Genomic DNA, 17456 nt, shown 5'->3' with positions numbered 1-17456 from the left:
CTACCTAAACAGAGCTGGACTCACTCACTTTTTAAACTAGAGGTGTGAAAACACCCTGCTGAGACAGGGGGGTTTCATGGCCCTTTAATCTCAGATTTGTTTAAAATCATAAATCTTCAAAGCCTGAGTGAAATAAAATATAAAGTGGGTCTCACAGCAGACAAGAAGCACTGCATTAAATTACATTGTTTCAGCGTTTAAACGGCTTTTCATCTAATTTTACACTTAAACAACTAAATTAATGCTGAAGTCTATTTATCTGATTATATTTTAATTAAATTACATTATCCATGCTGTAAAAGATAATGAAGGTGTTTTCTGATCTTGCCTGCATTTCAGCCTGTTTTTGGCGTCCCCTGAAACCCAACTCTGACCTTTTATAATCCATAATGGAGCAATCTAAAGCTGTGATTTTAGGAAGTATTAGACCTAAGGTAATAGGCCAACAAACTCCACAATCACATTCTCGAGTTGCCTATGTTGGGAACTTGGATTAGAGGTGCTGGTAGAATCACCCAGTTTGGTTTACAACTGGAAAACATGAAAAAAAAAAAAATAATTATACCCTGTCGCATAGAAAAGCTGTAAAATTCAATTGTAGGTGTTTGTCACTGTGAAATGTCCTGACAGCTAATGAATTTGTGACAGTGATAATGTCTACTGGAGAATTACTGAGAAAACTACAACTGGATAAACAACATTCCACTCCTCCTCAGCAGTCACTTCCACGTCAGTAGACACCCTTTCACTAAAAATGAAATGATTTAAAGTTCCAGTTTTTCAGCCAGTTTAAAGAATTATGAAAACAATTAGCTTTGAGTGAGTTACAGTTAAAGGCAACTGAACAAAACAGCTACAATTCCCTCAGACCCAAAACTGAAAACATTTTTTTAAACATTTTTTAACAGCGTCCAGGGCATTTTGAAATGAAATTCACAGACACATTCTGTGGTGGAGACATCAAAGACTTATTAAGCACCTTGCAAATAAATGGCAAAATAGGAGCCCTTAAATGTCACTTACTACAACAACATTCATAGCCCCATTAAATAGGAACTTGTATAAAAGCATTCTGGTCTCCACATAATAAAAAATTAAATATATATATATATATATAAAAAAAGAGTCAGATAAAGCCACCCCATCTAGTCTTACTTTGATTGAGAAAGTCTAATCATGCAAACAATAAAGACATTTGAATATTTCTGAGACAATTCATCAGAACTATGCTGTCAACAGCGTGCTGTTCACTTCCAGTGAAGGTACCATTTTTCTTCCAGCCAAATTGTTACCTAAAACAAAAGATACACATTTCACTAGTAAAACAGGGCGTACTCTTACAGTACCTCTATATAACCAGACACAGAGTCTGTTCACAGATTAGTGTGGTTAACTGACACTCTTGTGACCTCAATACTGAAACTGAAAACTAAAAGTCTACTAGATCCAACTAATATTTGATCTGAAAAACACAAATCATCTATAGATAAAAAGGACTGGATGCCACCAGTGTCTCTTAACGCCTGCACTTTTGATCATCCCCATGGCTGAAGTAATTCATGGTAAACCCATTAAAAAGCAATGTCACATATGCGGTTGACTTTTCAATATGTGAATTCTGATGAATAGTATTTATAAACACCACCTCTTTTGTCTGGGAATGCCGCTCACACTTCAAAGACCAACAATATGTTATGAAATTGTTCATACCAGGCTATCCGAACCATGCCCATGCACGTTTGACCCCCATTTCCTGGTTTGTTTGACAAGTGTGAGTGCTCCGAATTGGGCTCAGGTGCGGTTCAGTTTGCTGACCCTGGTCGGGTTGGAAGAGGTGATCTTTGGCTTGTAGTGTGAGTGCAAAGCATGCCTGAGCCCGAAACTGAAGACAAAACGTCACTTTTAAGGGACTGTTACATATGGATTTATTAATCATTCTTACTTTACAATGAACATGAACTGTCATAGTTTGTTAAAGATACAGACCCTCCTTGCCATGACAGCTGCCACTTTCAGCAAACCTAACTATACGTGCAGCATGATTACCTTCATGAACATTTGAGAGTCAAAAGTGGTGGAACTTTACAGCAAAAGATTTGACTATGTCACTGTATATCAAATGACTTAAAACAATTCAAAACAATGCAACTACACTAAAAAAAACACTTTCATGCAGAACTTCATCCAATTAAAAAGATGTTTCTTTCATTTCAGTTTAATATTATTTAGTTTAATTCCAAGTAATATATTTTAAGTTCAAAACATAGTTAAATATAAATGTTTTTGATTACGAGCTCGACTAAGAAATGTTTGTGTTTTGACCAATGTAAAGTTTTTAGGTTACTCACACAGGCCAATGCATGCATATAAAATAGAAACTCAATATGTTTTGTACTTTCATGGACCTAAAAATATTGTTTAAAATAAATTTAAGTGATCAAATTTAGCTGAGTAAACATTACCCAAATTTTTCTTAATTGGATGAATGAACATTTTTTGAGAATTTTTGTTTTGATTAAAGGTATATCTTTTTGTTTGGAACAAAAAGAGAATTTTAATTAATTGACTTTCTTCAACAAGAGAAATACGCTTTGTACCAGGTTACATAAAATTTTTCTACTGGAGATAGAAAATGTTCCTTCATTCATTCATTTTCTTTTCAGGCTAGTCCCTTTATTAATCTGGGGTCGTGAGGTGGATTTTATACTCTTTAAAGTGTGAAGTTAATATATATATTCAAAGTGTATGTATATAATCTGCTTGTAGACTTGCATACCATTAGAAGAATTACCATATCACAAGAACTGGATAAGTTATATAGTTACCAGGTTTGGGTCAGGGGTTAACCTAGGTGGAAATTGAGGTCAGGGGTTAACCTAGGTGGAATTTGTGTAATATATGGAGAACAAAGGAAAACAACGGATGTAAAAGGGTATTTAAATAAGGCCATAACATGAGTGAGTTAGAATTTTTCAGACAGAGATGCTACTGGGGGTCTCCTGAAAGTTCTCCTTTGTTGTCGACAATAAAGTATATTCTTCTGATATTCATAACCTCCAGACTGAGTTTGATTTAGTAAGAGAAAAACCAAGAAAACCACTACATTTGGTGTCCCTTTGGGTGGGCTGGAAAGGAGCAGGACTGGTGTTACTGTGCATGCTGGACTGGAGAGAAAACACAAATATGTGGCCACAATAAAAAACGGTAAGCGATTTTATGCTTATTAGTTTGTGTTTTTTCTGCCAGGACCTGCTTGTACAGGTAAATACACTTGAACTGTTTCTCCAGCTTTAAAGAATTAAAAGTAAATGTAAAAAAGATATTAAAGAAAAAAGGGGTTTTGAATAACAGAAGAAAAATAATTTGCATGCAAATGATCTGTGTTTTCCTAAGAGGGCCTTGATGGATAGGATAAACATTAACTAGTAACTGTTACTCAGATTTGGAAAATTATTAATGATATAAGATATGCATAGAGCATTTATAAGTTTTAAGAGAGGGTTCTTAATGTGTGGTGACAGTTAAGAGATTAAAGCAGAGTAAGGTATGCAAATGATCTGTGTTTTCCTAAGTGGGCCTTGATGGATAGGATAAAGATTAACTAGTAACTGTTACCCAGATTTGGGAAATTAATAATGATGTAAGAAATGCATAGAGCATTTATAAGTTTTAAGAGAGAGTCCTTAATGTGTGGTAACAGTTAAGAGATTAAAGCAGATTAAAGTAGAGAGATGCGCGCTAAGACCTACGATACCGCTTTGTTTGAGGAGATAAACAAAGGGCTGCATGGGTAGGCGAAAGCCTGTGGTTACCGCTCTAAGGTTAGAGGGCTGCTCGGACAGGTCACTCAAGAGGAGTGTAGTGTAGAGTATTTATTTAATTGAAGTTTTTGTGTATTTGCTGCTTCAGATTGTGGCAAAATAGTCCACATTGGTGGGCAGAGAAGACTGCCTTCCTCCTCCTTGAATGGAATGAGGATGGGGGATGCAGCTCCTGTTACACTGAGTGGAGGAGAGGAGTGAATGAGAAGAGGAAAAGTAGTAAGATTAGAAGTGTGAATGTGTTTAAAAGTGTGTTTTCAATAAGGAGTAGGTTAAAATAATGATTATAGTATATTATAATATAAAAGGAGGGCTGCATATGTGTGGTGTGATTTAAAGAACAATAGGAATAGTGATTGATGCAGTTTAAGAGAAGAGATTATGATATAAAGAGAGGAGTCTCTTAAATCAAAACTAATGGAACATGTTGCATTTGAAAGACACAGAGTAAAAGGCAGAATAATATAATAGTTAAACATTTTTCTGAAATTATCTTTGTGTTTTAAGTTTGAATATGTTAAAAAAAGAACAATAGGCAGAGTGAACTAAAATTCCTGACATAGCAATGAGTGAAAGAAAGTCTGCTCCAGGATGGGGGTAAGAGAGAGATTTATGGTGTCCATGTGTGAACAATAGATTGTCTATTTACAGCACTAGGGAAACAGAGAAGAGGAGAGTAAAAGAGAGGAGATCAAACTATTGATAAAATAATGACATAGACTTTAACATAATTTAGATAGAATATAAGTTATTAATGAATAGACAAATTATAAAGTAGTATAGTAAGATAAATGAAATGAGAAAGTACTAATAATAGAGTTATATTATATAGAAAAGAGTTTGAAACTTTACTAATGAAAAAGAATAAATGAAGCCATAGTGATCAATATATATATAGAGATAAAGGAAGTATGGAGTAAAAGAATGTATTAAATAAACAAATAGATTTACTAAATAAGTATGGATAAATAACAAATAAGTTAGTTCTTTGATTGAGAATAAGAAAGAAAAAGAAAACTTGAAAAATTAATATTGATTAACTGAAGATTTAATTAGAAAATGTGTAAGCTTTAAAATGTATAAGAAATGTATAAGAAAACCTAAGAGCTAAAAGCTCAAATTACGGAAAGGAAAAAGAATAAAATAGAAATAGAAAAAACAAGTCCACTGTTTCATAGATAAAATTAGATGTTTACAAAATACTTACAATATAGGCACATTGAACAGATAAGATAAAAAGTAAAAAAGCAGTAACAATTTGAAGAAATAATTGACTTTAGAGAATTTGTTTGTATTTAAGGGCAATACAAATGTTTGTTTCATCTTTCTCAAAGTCAGCTACATAAGATCTAAGCCATCATCTATTTGTAGTAAAGTAAAGTGATTTAGATGAAAATCATAGAAGCTAGGTAAATGTTAAAGAATGCGTTAGAGTGAGTTGAAAATAAATTTTAAAGTTTATGCAGTAAGAAGCTAAATTGATAAGTATGCATTGCACTTCCAAAAATGAAAAATGCTTTTAGTAAATAAATATGTGAATTTAATTAATAATATTAACTATGAGCTATAGCACTAATGATTTTTAACAGTTATTCCAGATATTGGGCCACCATGTAGTATTGTTGAATTAAATCAGGGATGGAAAAACAGATATGGAAATAAAAAATGCAATACTAAAATATGTGACAGAGAAAATAAAAGATAAGATAATGACAAATGGCAAACAAAAGAAACATTTGATGTAAGCAGTGAGAAAATAGAAACTGAGCATAGAAAATGTTACAATGTAAAAATGAGTGGCTAGTCAAGGAACACTAGCATAGATGAGGAGAAATGTAAAGTAAAGCATAATCTGAAGCTAAAGAAATTATTTAGAAGAACACTAAAGAAATAGAAAATTAAACATTTACATATGATAAAATGATTATGAATTAGAGAAAAATAAACTGTTAAAACCGTAAGGGGAAGAAAATAGATGAGAGGAGTCTCCATTTGATGGAGAAAAAATGGGAAAGAAGGAAAGACTTTTATGAGCTAAATTCCATATATTAATTAAGAGGACATAGGGATGGACTTTGGGGGACTGTGGTCTCTTACCTACTAGACATCTCTGAGTGCACTGGCAAATGGAAAAGGTGTTTGAAAAACACAATGGACAAACTGTTGGCTGTGGACATTTGTGAAAGCAGTGAGGCAGACACTGCATGCCCAGGAATTACTGAGGACTGGAAAGGCTACTTATGTTCAGAGACACTAAAAAGAGGCAAACAAGCTAATGATGAACTGATCAAAGAGAAAAAGCGCTCCACCAGAACTTTACAACAGCTCAATGAAAGAAGCCAGCACTAAGAGAGAAGGGGGAAACACTGTGCCCTGATATGGACACCACAGAAAAGACTACACCAATCTATGAACCAGTTGTCTTCTCAGGGTGTGAGGAGGGGGAGTCTGGCAGTCCATCTCAAAGCAGTCGACCTATAGTCCAAATTGAGTACAATGTGACCACTCAGAGGGCAAAATAAGAGCAAAAGTGTAGCTACCCATTGTTGTATCAAATCAGACTCCTGTCAATTTAATAAATAGAAAAGTATCATGTAAACTGCAAGAAACGTCTTAGATGATAATGTACAATGAAACTTCAAATGTGTAAGGTTGAAATGATAAATTATGAAGAATGTTAAATTATTTTGGTTCATTTTCATAGGTTAATTCATAGAGATTATTGAACATAGGAGGACAAATTATAATGCATGGTGGTGACTAATAAAAGAAAAAGAGACAGCTTTTATAACACAAAAAATAATTTGGGTTAGAAGTTGATGGAATTAAATTTTTAAGTCAAAAATTAGGGAAAACTTATTTTGAGTAAACTAAACTAAGATTTGGGAGAAAAATTATGTCAGAGATTAAGACAGAAAAGTGATTTATACTTGAAGAGAATGAAAAAAAAAATGAAATGAACTCACAGTACTGAATAGGTCAAAAAGTAACTATTCTAAATGTACTAAAAGAATACTTGAAAGAGAAAAGTGTTTAAAAACAGAAAATAGGTTGTTTTACATATGTGAAGAAATAATTAAAAGCAAAAAGGATTAAGGACTAAAGATGAATAATCAGATCAGATAGAGAGGAACCTATAAAGAAATCCAGTGATTTTTCAGTCAACTTGTAGAAAATTACAACAAAAGTTTATGAATAACCAGTTTGATGTGAGAACAGGAAGGAATTAGGAGCTGAAAATGCTGAAAAGTGAAAAATGTTAATTAATAGAAAATGCAAAATAAGAAATGGCTCAGAAATAAGAAATTACTTAGGTGTCAAATTTTAATAATGATTAACAGTTCAGGACATTAAGGGAAAACAAAATTAGCCAGCATAGGGAGGATTAATTAAAATTAAACCAGATGCAGGTCTGTTATATGCTGGAATAGGCATTATTGAAACTTTTGAGAACATAGCAATAATAGAAACATTTAGATATGTTATGGCATTTCTAAGTAAAGTCAATTTCAATTCGGTTGTGATGGTGTAGGTGACTGATGAAATGGATTCTATTTGAATTTGATTTGAATTTAAATTTTGATTATGACATTAGTCAAAACAGGCAAAAGTAAATGTTGTAAAGTTTATGATTTAAGAACAGTCAGTGATAGAGAATTTCTTAGCAGAGGTTCCTAACACGCACTGTACTTAAATTTTTTAGTTTGGATGCCAATTATGTTAAAGTAATTAATTGATTTCTGTTTAGGTTATTAACAGAGGAGGGTAGACACTTGATTACACTTAAAGTAAATAGGCTGATTTACATAGTTACATACGTTAGAATGCATAAAAGAATTTAGAATATTTCGTGATGGATATTGTAACGTGTAGGATTTAGTTATCTGCAGGTACATCTAGCTTAAGCTAAGTAAAAGACAGAAATAAATTTTTTAGGGATGATGGGTATAGTGTTAACAAGATTCTGTATCTATTCAAGATGCAATAATAACTGTTAAGCTGCTAAATAAGAAATTGATTTTGCTTTAAAGAAAATAGGGTAGCAGGTCTAATAATAGTATAGAGTCACAACCTTAATTAGATTATAGTACAAATAAACAACGTACTAGTCTTTATGAACAAAGGGAAGCAAAAAAGATAGGTATGATTTTTGTAATAGGAAGTACAGATTGTTGATACAACAGCATTTCTAGATATTGGCATTTGAAATGTACATGGTTTGAATCAAGGGTGAAGTGGTAAGGAAAATTGGGCAGCAAGGATAATGATCTCATTTCTGAATGCAGTAATTATTGAATTGTTGTCCACATGTGACATTTTTGCAAAGTAGAATGTGAGTAGAGGAACAACAATAGATCTAATGGGTTATTCAAGAACTTGATAGTGGATGTTGTGATATAATAAAACTAGCTTAGGGCAAGAGATACAAACTTTTGGAAATAACAGTTGTGGTAAATGAGTGAAAGTAATTCCATCAGCAGAGCAGGGAAGAAGAAACAGTTACTATATTTATGACAAGAGAAGTAAGTCTCATATTTGGAATACCTTCAGAAATAAGTTTAATGTGTCTGCATTTATAAATAAATTAGAGTAAATAAAGTCAATTAAAGTAAATAAAGGTAATTAAGTAGATAATTAAGTAGATATATAATTCAGTGAATAGATAAATAAATGAATTGAAAAAGTATTGGAAATAAAGAAAATTGAGAAATTACACATAATTGTAAGGAATGATTGAAAGAGCTAAAGATGATTCATCAAGGCCTAGTTTAACAAGATGTGTAAAATAATAAACTTGACTGGATTGCTTTGTTACCTTTTTGCATTAACAAGTGATTGCATGAAAACTGACAGAAACAAGCAACTAACATTGCATGAAGTACTATTGGGTCGACCCTTGCATGTAATCTCGTATTTAACCTTGTGGAATGTTTGGAGAACAGTTCGAATGCATTGGAAAGAAGTTTGGTCTTTTATGAAGAAACTAACTGCTATGTGCAAAGCGATATCTGTACAGGAAACCAGAAAGGACCAGAAGCAGGAGATTAATCCGGTGATCGAGTATATCTGAGGTGTTCTGGAGAAAGTGGAGAAATCAGGAGAAAGGGACCTTATGCCAAGGTTACCAAAGGGGATGCCATCAACTGGATACCATCTGGACCACAGCACAAGACAGCCAAAGGAAAAAGCTCCAGCAAGAGAAAGCTAACGGGAAACAGAGGAGGCAGAAAATCTTGAAGCTCAACGAATTGCAAAGTGTGGCAGAAGCAGTTCATCAGAACAGTTAAAAGAGTAATTCTGATTATATACCTGAGTGAGAAATACAGAAGGTGCCACAAATTCAAGTGATAATAATCACCACAACTTCAGGTTATAGACTCTCAACATAAAGTCTCTAGCAACACTTTTTAAGGCCAGAACGAAACAAAGAATGCTCGCAAGTATGTGCCAGATTTAGGGTCAAAAAGATGAACTAGTGCTAAAAATTTTGATAGTTTAAAAGAAGAGGATGATGAAGAGGATCCATGCCTTGGGTGTTAAGTGCTAGTAACCTCTACCCCAAAACGGCGGCTCTCTACGATACGCAAAGTATCTGGGCTGAAGATCAACGTATTCTACTGATTATGTTTTGTGGGTGTTAGATTAGAATATTGTGTTGTGACCCTAGATTGGGAGATTGTGCATGTTTATTTTTTGTTGTAGGTTTATTCTTTACTGTATGTTAAATAATCATGACCACCAGAAGCAAATAGATAACTAATTGTATGCTTAAAATACTACTTTTTATGATATCAACAAAATAGAATCAAGTCTTTTACTGTGTCCTCGTCAAAACAGGACACAGAGGTTTGGCGTGATTCTATTCCAAAGTGCAATTACATGATTTGGTCATTTGTAATAATACTGTGACATATATTTGTCATTAGGTAATATGGCTAAGGGCTAGATCATAGAGTTGCACTATGGGCCAAAAGCAAGACTATTAAGACTTAAAGTCTTAAGAGGAGGGATTATATGAGGTGGATTTTATACTCTTTAAAGTGTGAAGTTAATATATATATTCAAAGTGTATGTATATAATCTGCTTGTAGACTTGCATACCATTAGAAGAATTACCATATCACAAGAACTGGATAAGTTATATAGTTACCAGGTTTGGGTCAGGGGTTAACCTAGGTGGAAATTGAGGTCAGGGGTTAACCTAGGTGGAATTTGTGTAATATATGGAGAACAAAGGAAAACAACGGATGTAAAAGGGTATTTAAATAAGGCCATAACATGAGTGAGTTAGAATTTTTCAGACAGAGATGCTACTGGGGGTCTCCTGAAAGTTCTCCTTTGTTGTCGACAATAAAGTATATTCTTCTGATATTCATAACCTCCAGACTGAGTTTGATTTAGTAAGAGAAAAACCAAGAAAACCACTACAGTCGCCACAGCGGAATAAACCGCCAACTTATCCAGCATATGTTTTATGCAGCGGATGCTCTTCCAGCTGCAACCCATCACTGGTAAACATCCGCACACTCTCATTCATTAGCCTACCCAATTCACCTACAGCGCATGTCTTTGGACTGTGGGGGAAACCGGATTACCCGGAGGACACCCACGCCAACACGGGGAGAACATGCAAACTCCACAAAGAAATGCCAACTGACCTAGCCAGGGCTCGAACCAGTTACCTTTTTGCTGTGAGGTGCATGTGCTACCCACTGCGCCACCGTGACACCCATAGAAAATATTGTTTAAGGCAAATTATTTATTTTTCACTGGGTCAAAGGATAAAATTTAGATGTAAACCATTATCCTAGTTCTTTTAATTGGATGAATGAAAGCTTTTTTTAACAGTGTATATCAATCTCCACTGTACTGAGCGCTTCTCTTCTGTTAAACTGAATTTAAAGGGCAAAAAATGCAATGTTACAGGGGGAGAGGAGAGGGGCACGGTTCAAGACAATTGCTCCTAGTGTGAGTACACCCTTGACAGCTTTTTTTTAACACTTTCTGACTGAAAAGCATTTGTTTGAGTGACCACAGATTTGTTGCCTGAGATAATGCTACTATTCTTGTACATTTAAAGGCAGTACCATCCTCTTTGGAAAACTGTGGGCCCTATCATACACCCGGCACAATGTGGCGCAAGGCGCAACGCAATTGTTTGCTAGTTTCAGCTTGGCACAAGAGTTGTTTTGACGTTTTATGCCACGCTGTTTAAATGGCAAATGCATTTGTGCTCATTTGTGCACCCATAGGCGTTCTGGTCTAAAAAGGAAGCGTTCTGAGGCGCATTGTTGGTGCGCTGCGATTTTTCAATAGACCAGAACATAGCCGGTCTATTGTCCAGCGCAGAGTGCGTTAATTGTGCGCCTTGCTTACACACTGCTTAATACACACAAGATGTAGAGCGATACGCAAATATCTTTACATATGAAAAATAATTAAAATATTAAGGGTATATAGGATATCATAAGTATATATATATATAGGATATAAATATAAAGGATTAAAATATAACAAAACTTTATTTTCTAGCCTACATAAATATAAAAACCATACTTTCATGCCATCTTCATCTCGGGGGGCTTTTTAGTTTATTCGTGACAATTTGCTTTTGTATAATGTTATTATTATAAACAGTATTATTTATTATATCCTTATGTATATTTGTTTAATAAAAAAAAAGCTTAGGTTTGCCCACATGTCAGGTTTCAGTCCATATGGGGCACAGCACGTGTATTTAACTCAGATTTTTGACCACACTTAGTTATTATTGTTTATTTATTAGTTTGCTGGAAATTAGAACTGAATTTAGAAGTTTTGAAACAAATATTTGCGCTTAACAAACAAAATTAATTAATTATAGACTAATTGATGTCTGTGCATACAAGGTTTCTCTATCCACGGGAGCAAAAGTGAAAGTAGACAATAAGAGGCCTTTTCCCTCATTTTTGCATTGTAGATGCTCTGTTTAACCATTTTCTTTCTAGTGAAACGGTCAGTTTTCCACTTACAAAGTCGTCATGTAAATAACAAATGCACCATGGCGCAACGCACCTGGCTCTAAAAGGGAATGGGAGATGAGACTCTGATTAGTTTATTCTCAAAACACACCTATCACTCATTAAGAAAATAGCTCAACCCTTTTAGACCATGCGCTACTGCGCAAAGCAGATTTTTCCATCCTTATATTAGCAAAAGTGAATTCTGACACGCCCTTAATGCGTTTTCTCTGTGCGATTTGCACTTTGCACCTGAATCTTCAAGTAACAAGCTCTCCAAGCAATTTAAAATCAGCAGATTTAGAACTAACTTACCTCAACACACCTGCAAGGATGTTTCTAGAAAGCCTAGTAAGAGCTTGATTAGCTAGCCCAGGTGTGTCTGATTGTGGTTGGAACTAAACTTTGCAAGACACCGGCCCTCCAGGACTAAGTTAAGGCCCCTCTGGTCTAGACTAATGAAAAGATTATTTCAGGATATACTTTTTAGGAGAACAACACCAATAAAGTTTGAACATTTGTAAGTAGGTTAAAATATCTAAATTTGAGCCATCATACTTTGATGCATAACTTTTTTCTCCAGACTCTCCATCATTTATTGCATTTTGTGTTTTTCATAGCTCTACGAATCGCCTTTTTTTAGTCACTGTGACTTTTCATTTATTATAACCACTATTTCAGTGAGTGAAATTGAAAATAAAAGGTTGGTGAGTAATTTCAAACATAAGCAGTGCATAAATACACGCATTTTTTTATAGAGGGTAAATTTCACCCATGCTGAAGCTTATAGGTATAAATGTCCCACGTTTTCATCTATATTTATCTAAACAATTTTTAATATCTGGGTATTTCAAAGAATGCAATTTTAGTAAAAGTCAATGACTGGGAGGCTTGAATGTTTTATTGAAGGTCTTTTATGTACATTTTAATGACAGTGATGGGTAAAATTGACCCCATGGTGGTTCCAGTGTTAAAGGGTCATGAAACCCCCTCTTTCAGTTCAAGTCTACCTCAGAACTAAAAAAAAAGGTGTCATGATGGGCTTTGGGAGCAAAGGGAGGAGTGGGCATAGCCAGCGGAGCAGAAGAGAAAGAGGGGAGCGAACTTTTGTCAGTTGGTGCACAAAATGAGACAAACTGTGAGGAGACCCATGATTTTATGGGTTACATGATTTTAAGTTAAAATGTCCTGCTACATTTAGTAATTTCATATAATTACACATAACCACTATTTGTTATATCATTATAAAAATAATTATATAAACACTATAAATAAGAAGGATTCTGTCCTCCATTCAGCAGTGCAGCAGGGGCCTCATGTACGAAGACTTGCATGGAAATCATACTAAAACATTGCGTACGCACATTCAAAAATTCAGATGTATGAAACACTGCGTACGCCGAATCTCATGCATATTCTTTTGTACATCAGAATGTACGTGAAACTAAGCGCAACATGCACGAGCACAAAACCCATCCCTGCCTCCTCCCCCGTATGAATATGCTAATGACTCTACATTGACAAAACCCAACGAAAAAGCTATGGCAAAATCAAGCAAAAAGAGAAACTTTGAACAGAATGTGAATTGGAGGTGCTGCTTTCGGAGGTAGACCGGAGAAAAGCGGTGTTATTTGCAAGTTCGTTTTCCGGAATTAACAACAAAATAAAAATGGGAGAGTTTAGCTGATGCCAACTAACACAGTTGGGTCTGAACATCGTGGAGTAAATTACAACAGAAATAGTGTGATTTATAGGTGTAAAATGTTGCAGTACCCTTAACAGTCTCAGTGGCACAGCTCGTAAGGCGTAGTCAACATGTTTTGACACGTTCAAGCATGAACTCGGTTCGAATCCAGCGTCTGATGAACTCTTTCTTCTTTTTTCCCCCGCAACATATCAGATTTTGCCAACTATTTATGACGAGAAAGACAAGTAGAAATCATTAATAAGTTTGTGCATCATATTTTATTTGCACATTTATTGAATGGAAATGTTTCTGATTCACGCATGCAAATTCATCTTCAGATAGTGTCTTTATAGCACTGTGTGTGCAGTAGATAGCTCAGATTACATTTGGAAAACAGGCGACTGCTGCAAATTGTGCTTTAATGTTTAGCTGGTCAACTGTATGGTGTGGAAACCTTATATATCTGCTAGATGAACCCGTCTCATACAGCTGCCATTGCAAGGCTCAGACACTTTGTAGAGAGGAATTTAACACAACTGCCTCTAGGAGTCGCCAATGAAAATAAAACAGACAAGCACAAAAAATGTGCGTACGCCAGCTATAAAGCTGGCGTGGAGCTGCGCACATTCCCATGTTCAGTTCATCGTTAGTAAATCCAAACGTGAGCAATTCTGAGCGTGAAACCTGGCGTACGCAAAGTTTTTGTGGGTACGCAGCGTTGATACATGAGGCCCCAGGTCTCTTGCCATGTCCATTTCAATCATTAGCCCTGCCGGTAATCTGAAGGATTGTAAACATGTGCAAACAAAGCAGCATGGATATAAGTGATGTGTCTGAATGGTAACGAACTCAACTGATAAAAGACAAAGTCTGCCATTCTCCAATTCTCATACAGCATTCTTGACAAAAATGCTTGCTGCACACAAACAACTTTGCTGTATTGACCTGGACAACATGGGAAAAGCTATGCAACAAACCCTGTGAATCATAGAAAAAAATTATGGCCCTTCATAAATGGCTAAATACTGCGTGCCTTGCATGGCCGCTGTCTCACAGCGTGGCAGGTCTTTCAACGGAAAGCATGTGCTCATAATTAATTAAGAAGCGGGGTCTTTTTACAGGATAAGAAACTCGGCTATGAATAATAATCAGATACCGACATGTCATCTCTGGACAGGCAGACGATCACTACGTCACCTATTTTGATCCCACCCCAAAAATGAGTTTAAACCTGGAAGATGAATTTATCTGACAAAAGCTCAAAATGATCCAGTTTTCCCCACAATTAAAGATAACAGGTGCTTACGTCTTAACTAATGCTTAACACACAAATCTGTTAAAATCTCAAAAAAAAATACTCGAGGGTGCTTGTACCTTTAAAGAGCCCCTAGAATGCAAAATTTTCAGTATCATTTTGCTCGAGATCAGCTTCAGAATGTACTGTGAAAAATATATATCCACCTTTAATCTTTAACTTCCATTAACCCTCGCAAAAAAGTGTGATATTTTTATTTCTAGTAATCTGAAGCTGTAATACACACAGCAAATGGAACATTTCAGCCATGAAATCTCCCGATAAGTACAAATAAATACCCATAAAATGTCGGTTCTGGAAAATGTTCACAACAAGAGCCATAAATGTCAATTAAGATATACAAACCATTTCATTTGTTTAAATGTCCATAAATATTTATGGTAGCTTCACATATGTTTGAGGATTTGTGCATGACTGTATGTGCATGAAAGAGAGAAAGTATATACAGTGTATGATGTATATTACAATCTTATGTACAATTCTATAAATTGTTATATATATATTTTTTTTATATTTTATTAAGCTGATAATTTAGCACATTAATTAGATTATTTGATTATGAAGGAAAATAATGTTCATAATGTTCATAGTTAATCTGTCCCCCCCCATTCCTCTTCATAAATTTGTACCAGTCCAAGGATTATGGTCAATAAAAATATATTAGAAGCTGTTTTTTTAAGATTTATTCAATCTTGATCAAACATAATTTTAAGTATTATTCTGTGGGTAAATTTTTCATCCAATAATTATAGTTCACCAAAAAAAGAACTTTTTTAAAAAATGTCATTGTTTACTCTTCCATTTGTTCCAAACTTATTTGTTAAACAGAAGAAATATTTTGTAAAAATAAAAAAAGCTGGCAACCTGGAGCCATTGACTTTTACAGTGCAGATTTTCAGCTCGTGTTTGCGTTCAACAGAATAAAGAGACTCATAAAAGTTGGAAACCACTTAAATGAGAGTAAATGGTGAGCAGTTTTTATTTTTGGGTCAATTATCTTTTTAAATCTTATAAGTTATACGGCATATCATGTAATTAATTTGATAAAATGTTTTATTTGTGCCCTTACTTTTAAGATACTTAATATTTTTTTTTATTTTTAAAATAAACTTTAAGCAGCATTATTGCATATCACGATCTTTCAAAAAACATTCCAATATGCCGGCTGTTCCAAATCCCAGTCCTCACAACCCATGATTTTACACATTTTTTAAATGTTTCTTTTGTCATTTCAGATTTCTAATTTGACACACGAGATTTTGCCATGACCCCAGTTTGAAAAGATAAATGGGGTTTGATGTGGGGATTTAAATATATATATATATTTATATATATATAAATTTATATATATATATATATATATATATATATATATATATATATATATATATATATATATATATATATATTTACCACAGTTCTGTCTGGTTCTCAAATCTGATTGGCTGATAGCCGTGCGATATTCTGCAATATCAGAACTCCTACAGCCTCTTTACCCTTTTTGTATTACTCCACCCACATACAGCCAGCAAAAAGCAGACACTACAGACCTAAAGTTTAAAAGATGCATGCTCAACTGTTTAACTGTCAGCTTATGATTTGAATTCGGAAGAAAGTAGTTCCTATGTAACAAAATTAGTTCTGTATAGTTTTGTTTTATGTATGAGTTTCACATATACAAAATACATTTCTATAATGCACACACATATATCATGTCAAAACAAAACCTTTATTTTGGATGTGATTAATCTTTGCCCACCACTAATCTAAGCACTGCTGCTTAGGCTTTTGCCATTTTTAAATGATGTTTAAGACAAAAATAAAATGTAAAGAACATTTCAACGATATCCCCTTTCTTACAATCTTTAGTCATCATTACCTCAGGATCATTAGTGGTATTCAGGATAAGGCTCCAGAGTTGGGCCCTGAGGCCTGTAGGGCAGCCCTGCCTACTGTACTGCTGCGCCGCTGCACTGTCCTGCTCGCTCACCACTACAGAATGCAGAAAAACAGGAGAGCAAACCTTATACCATTTACTAAACACTCTTGAAAAGGCTCCTAAAGTCTCCAAAGTTAATTCATATAACATACTAATCCACGTAAGTGTCCAGAGCCGAGTTCTTTCTAAACAGGCAGCATTTTATTTATAAAGACACATCCTTAAATAACCAATAACATCAAGTCTACTGATAGACAACAAATTAAAGTGAGAAAATCCAACCATACATTTAATACCTGTTCTAAAGTTTGTATTTACTAATGTTTTGTGGGTTATTTGATCATTTAGAAGTATGCTTTTTTCATGCTCAAGTAACATTTAATTATTATTATTATCAAATAATTTAAACAGCTGCTTTATATTATAGTTTGTTTGTAATTTAACGCTCACAGCATTTTAAAATGACTTTACAGTCACTTCTGATAATTTTTAATGCATTCTTACTGAATAAGCACATCACGTTCTTTTAAAAATACAGTATATAGAGCTGAAGTCAGAATTATTATCCCACATATTAAATTTGAATTCTTTTATATTTTTCCCCCAATTTTCTGTTAAGCAAAGAGAAGATTTTTTCAACACATTTCTAAAACTAATAGTTTTAATTTCTAATAACTGATTTACTTTATATTTG

The 17456-nt window shown here is 34.3% G+C and overlaps 2 protein-coding genes across 2 annotated transcripts in view; both read right to left on the bottom strand.

Moving 5' to 3' along the window:
• LOC147843244 (uncharacterized) overlaps nt 1-5508 on the bottom strand; it is a 1033179-nt gene extending 1027671 nt beyond the window's left edge. Inside the window, exon 1 of the mRNA XM_087262031.1 lies at nt 4368-5508. The gene's annotated coding sequence lies outside the window, so the exon portion shown is untranslated. The remainder of the gene's footprint in view (nt 1-4367) is intronic.
• The window catches only part of tbc1d19 (TBC1 domain family, member 19), a 76924-nt gene that overhangs the window by 36325 nt on the left and 23143 nt on the right, over nt 1-17456 (bottom strand). The window contains exon 11 of the mRNA NM_200491.1: nt 16703-16815. Within this exon, the coding sequence (NP_956785.1) occupies nt 16703-16815 (113 nt within the window). The remainder of the gene's footprint in view (nt 1-16702; nt 16816-17456) is intronic.

The sequence above is a fragment of the Danio rerio genome, chromosome 7 (genome assembly GCF_052040795.2).
Source record: "Danio rerio strain M-AB ecotype USA chromosome 7, GRCz13ab, whole genome shotgun sequence".
NCBI lineage: Eukaryota > Metazoa > Chordata > Actinopteri > Cypriniformes > Danionidae > Danio > Danio rerio.
The sequence above is the reverse complement of the archived record's forward strand: the minus strand, read 5'-3'. Positions and strand labels throughout refer to the sequence as shown.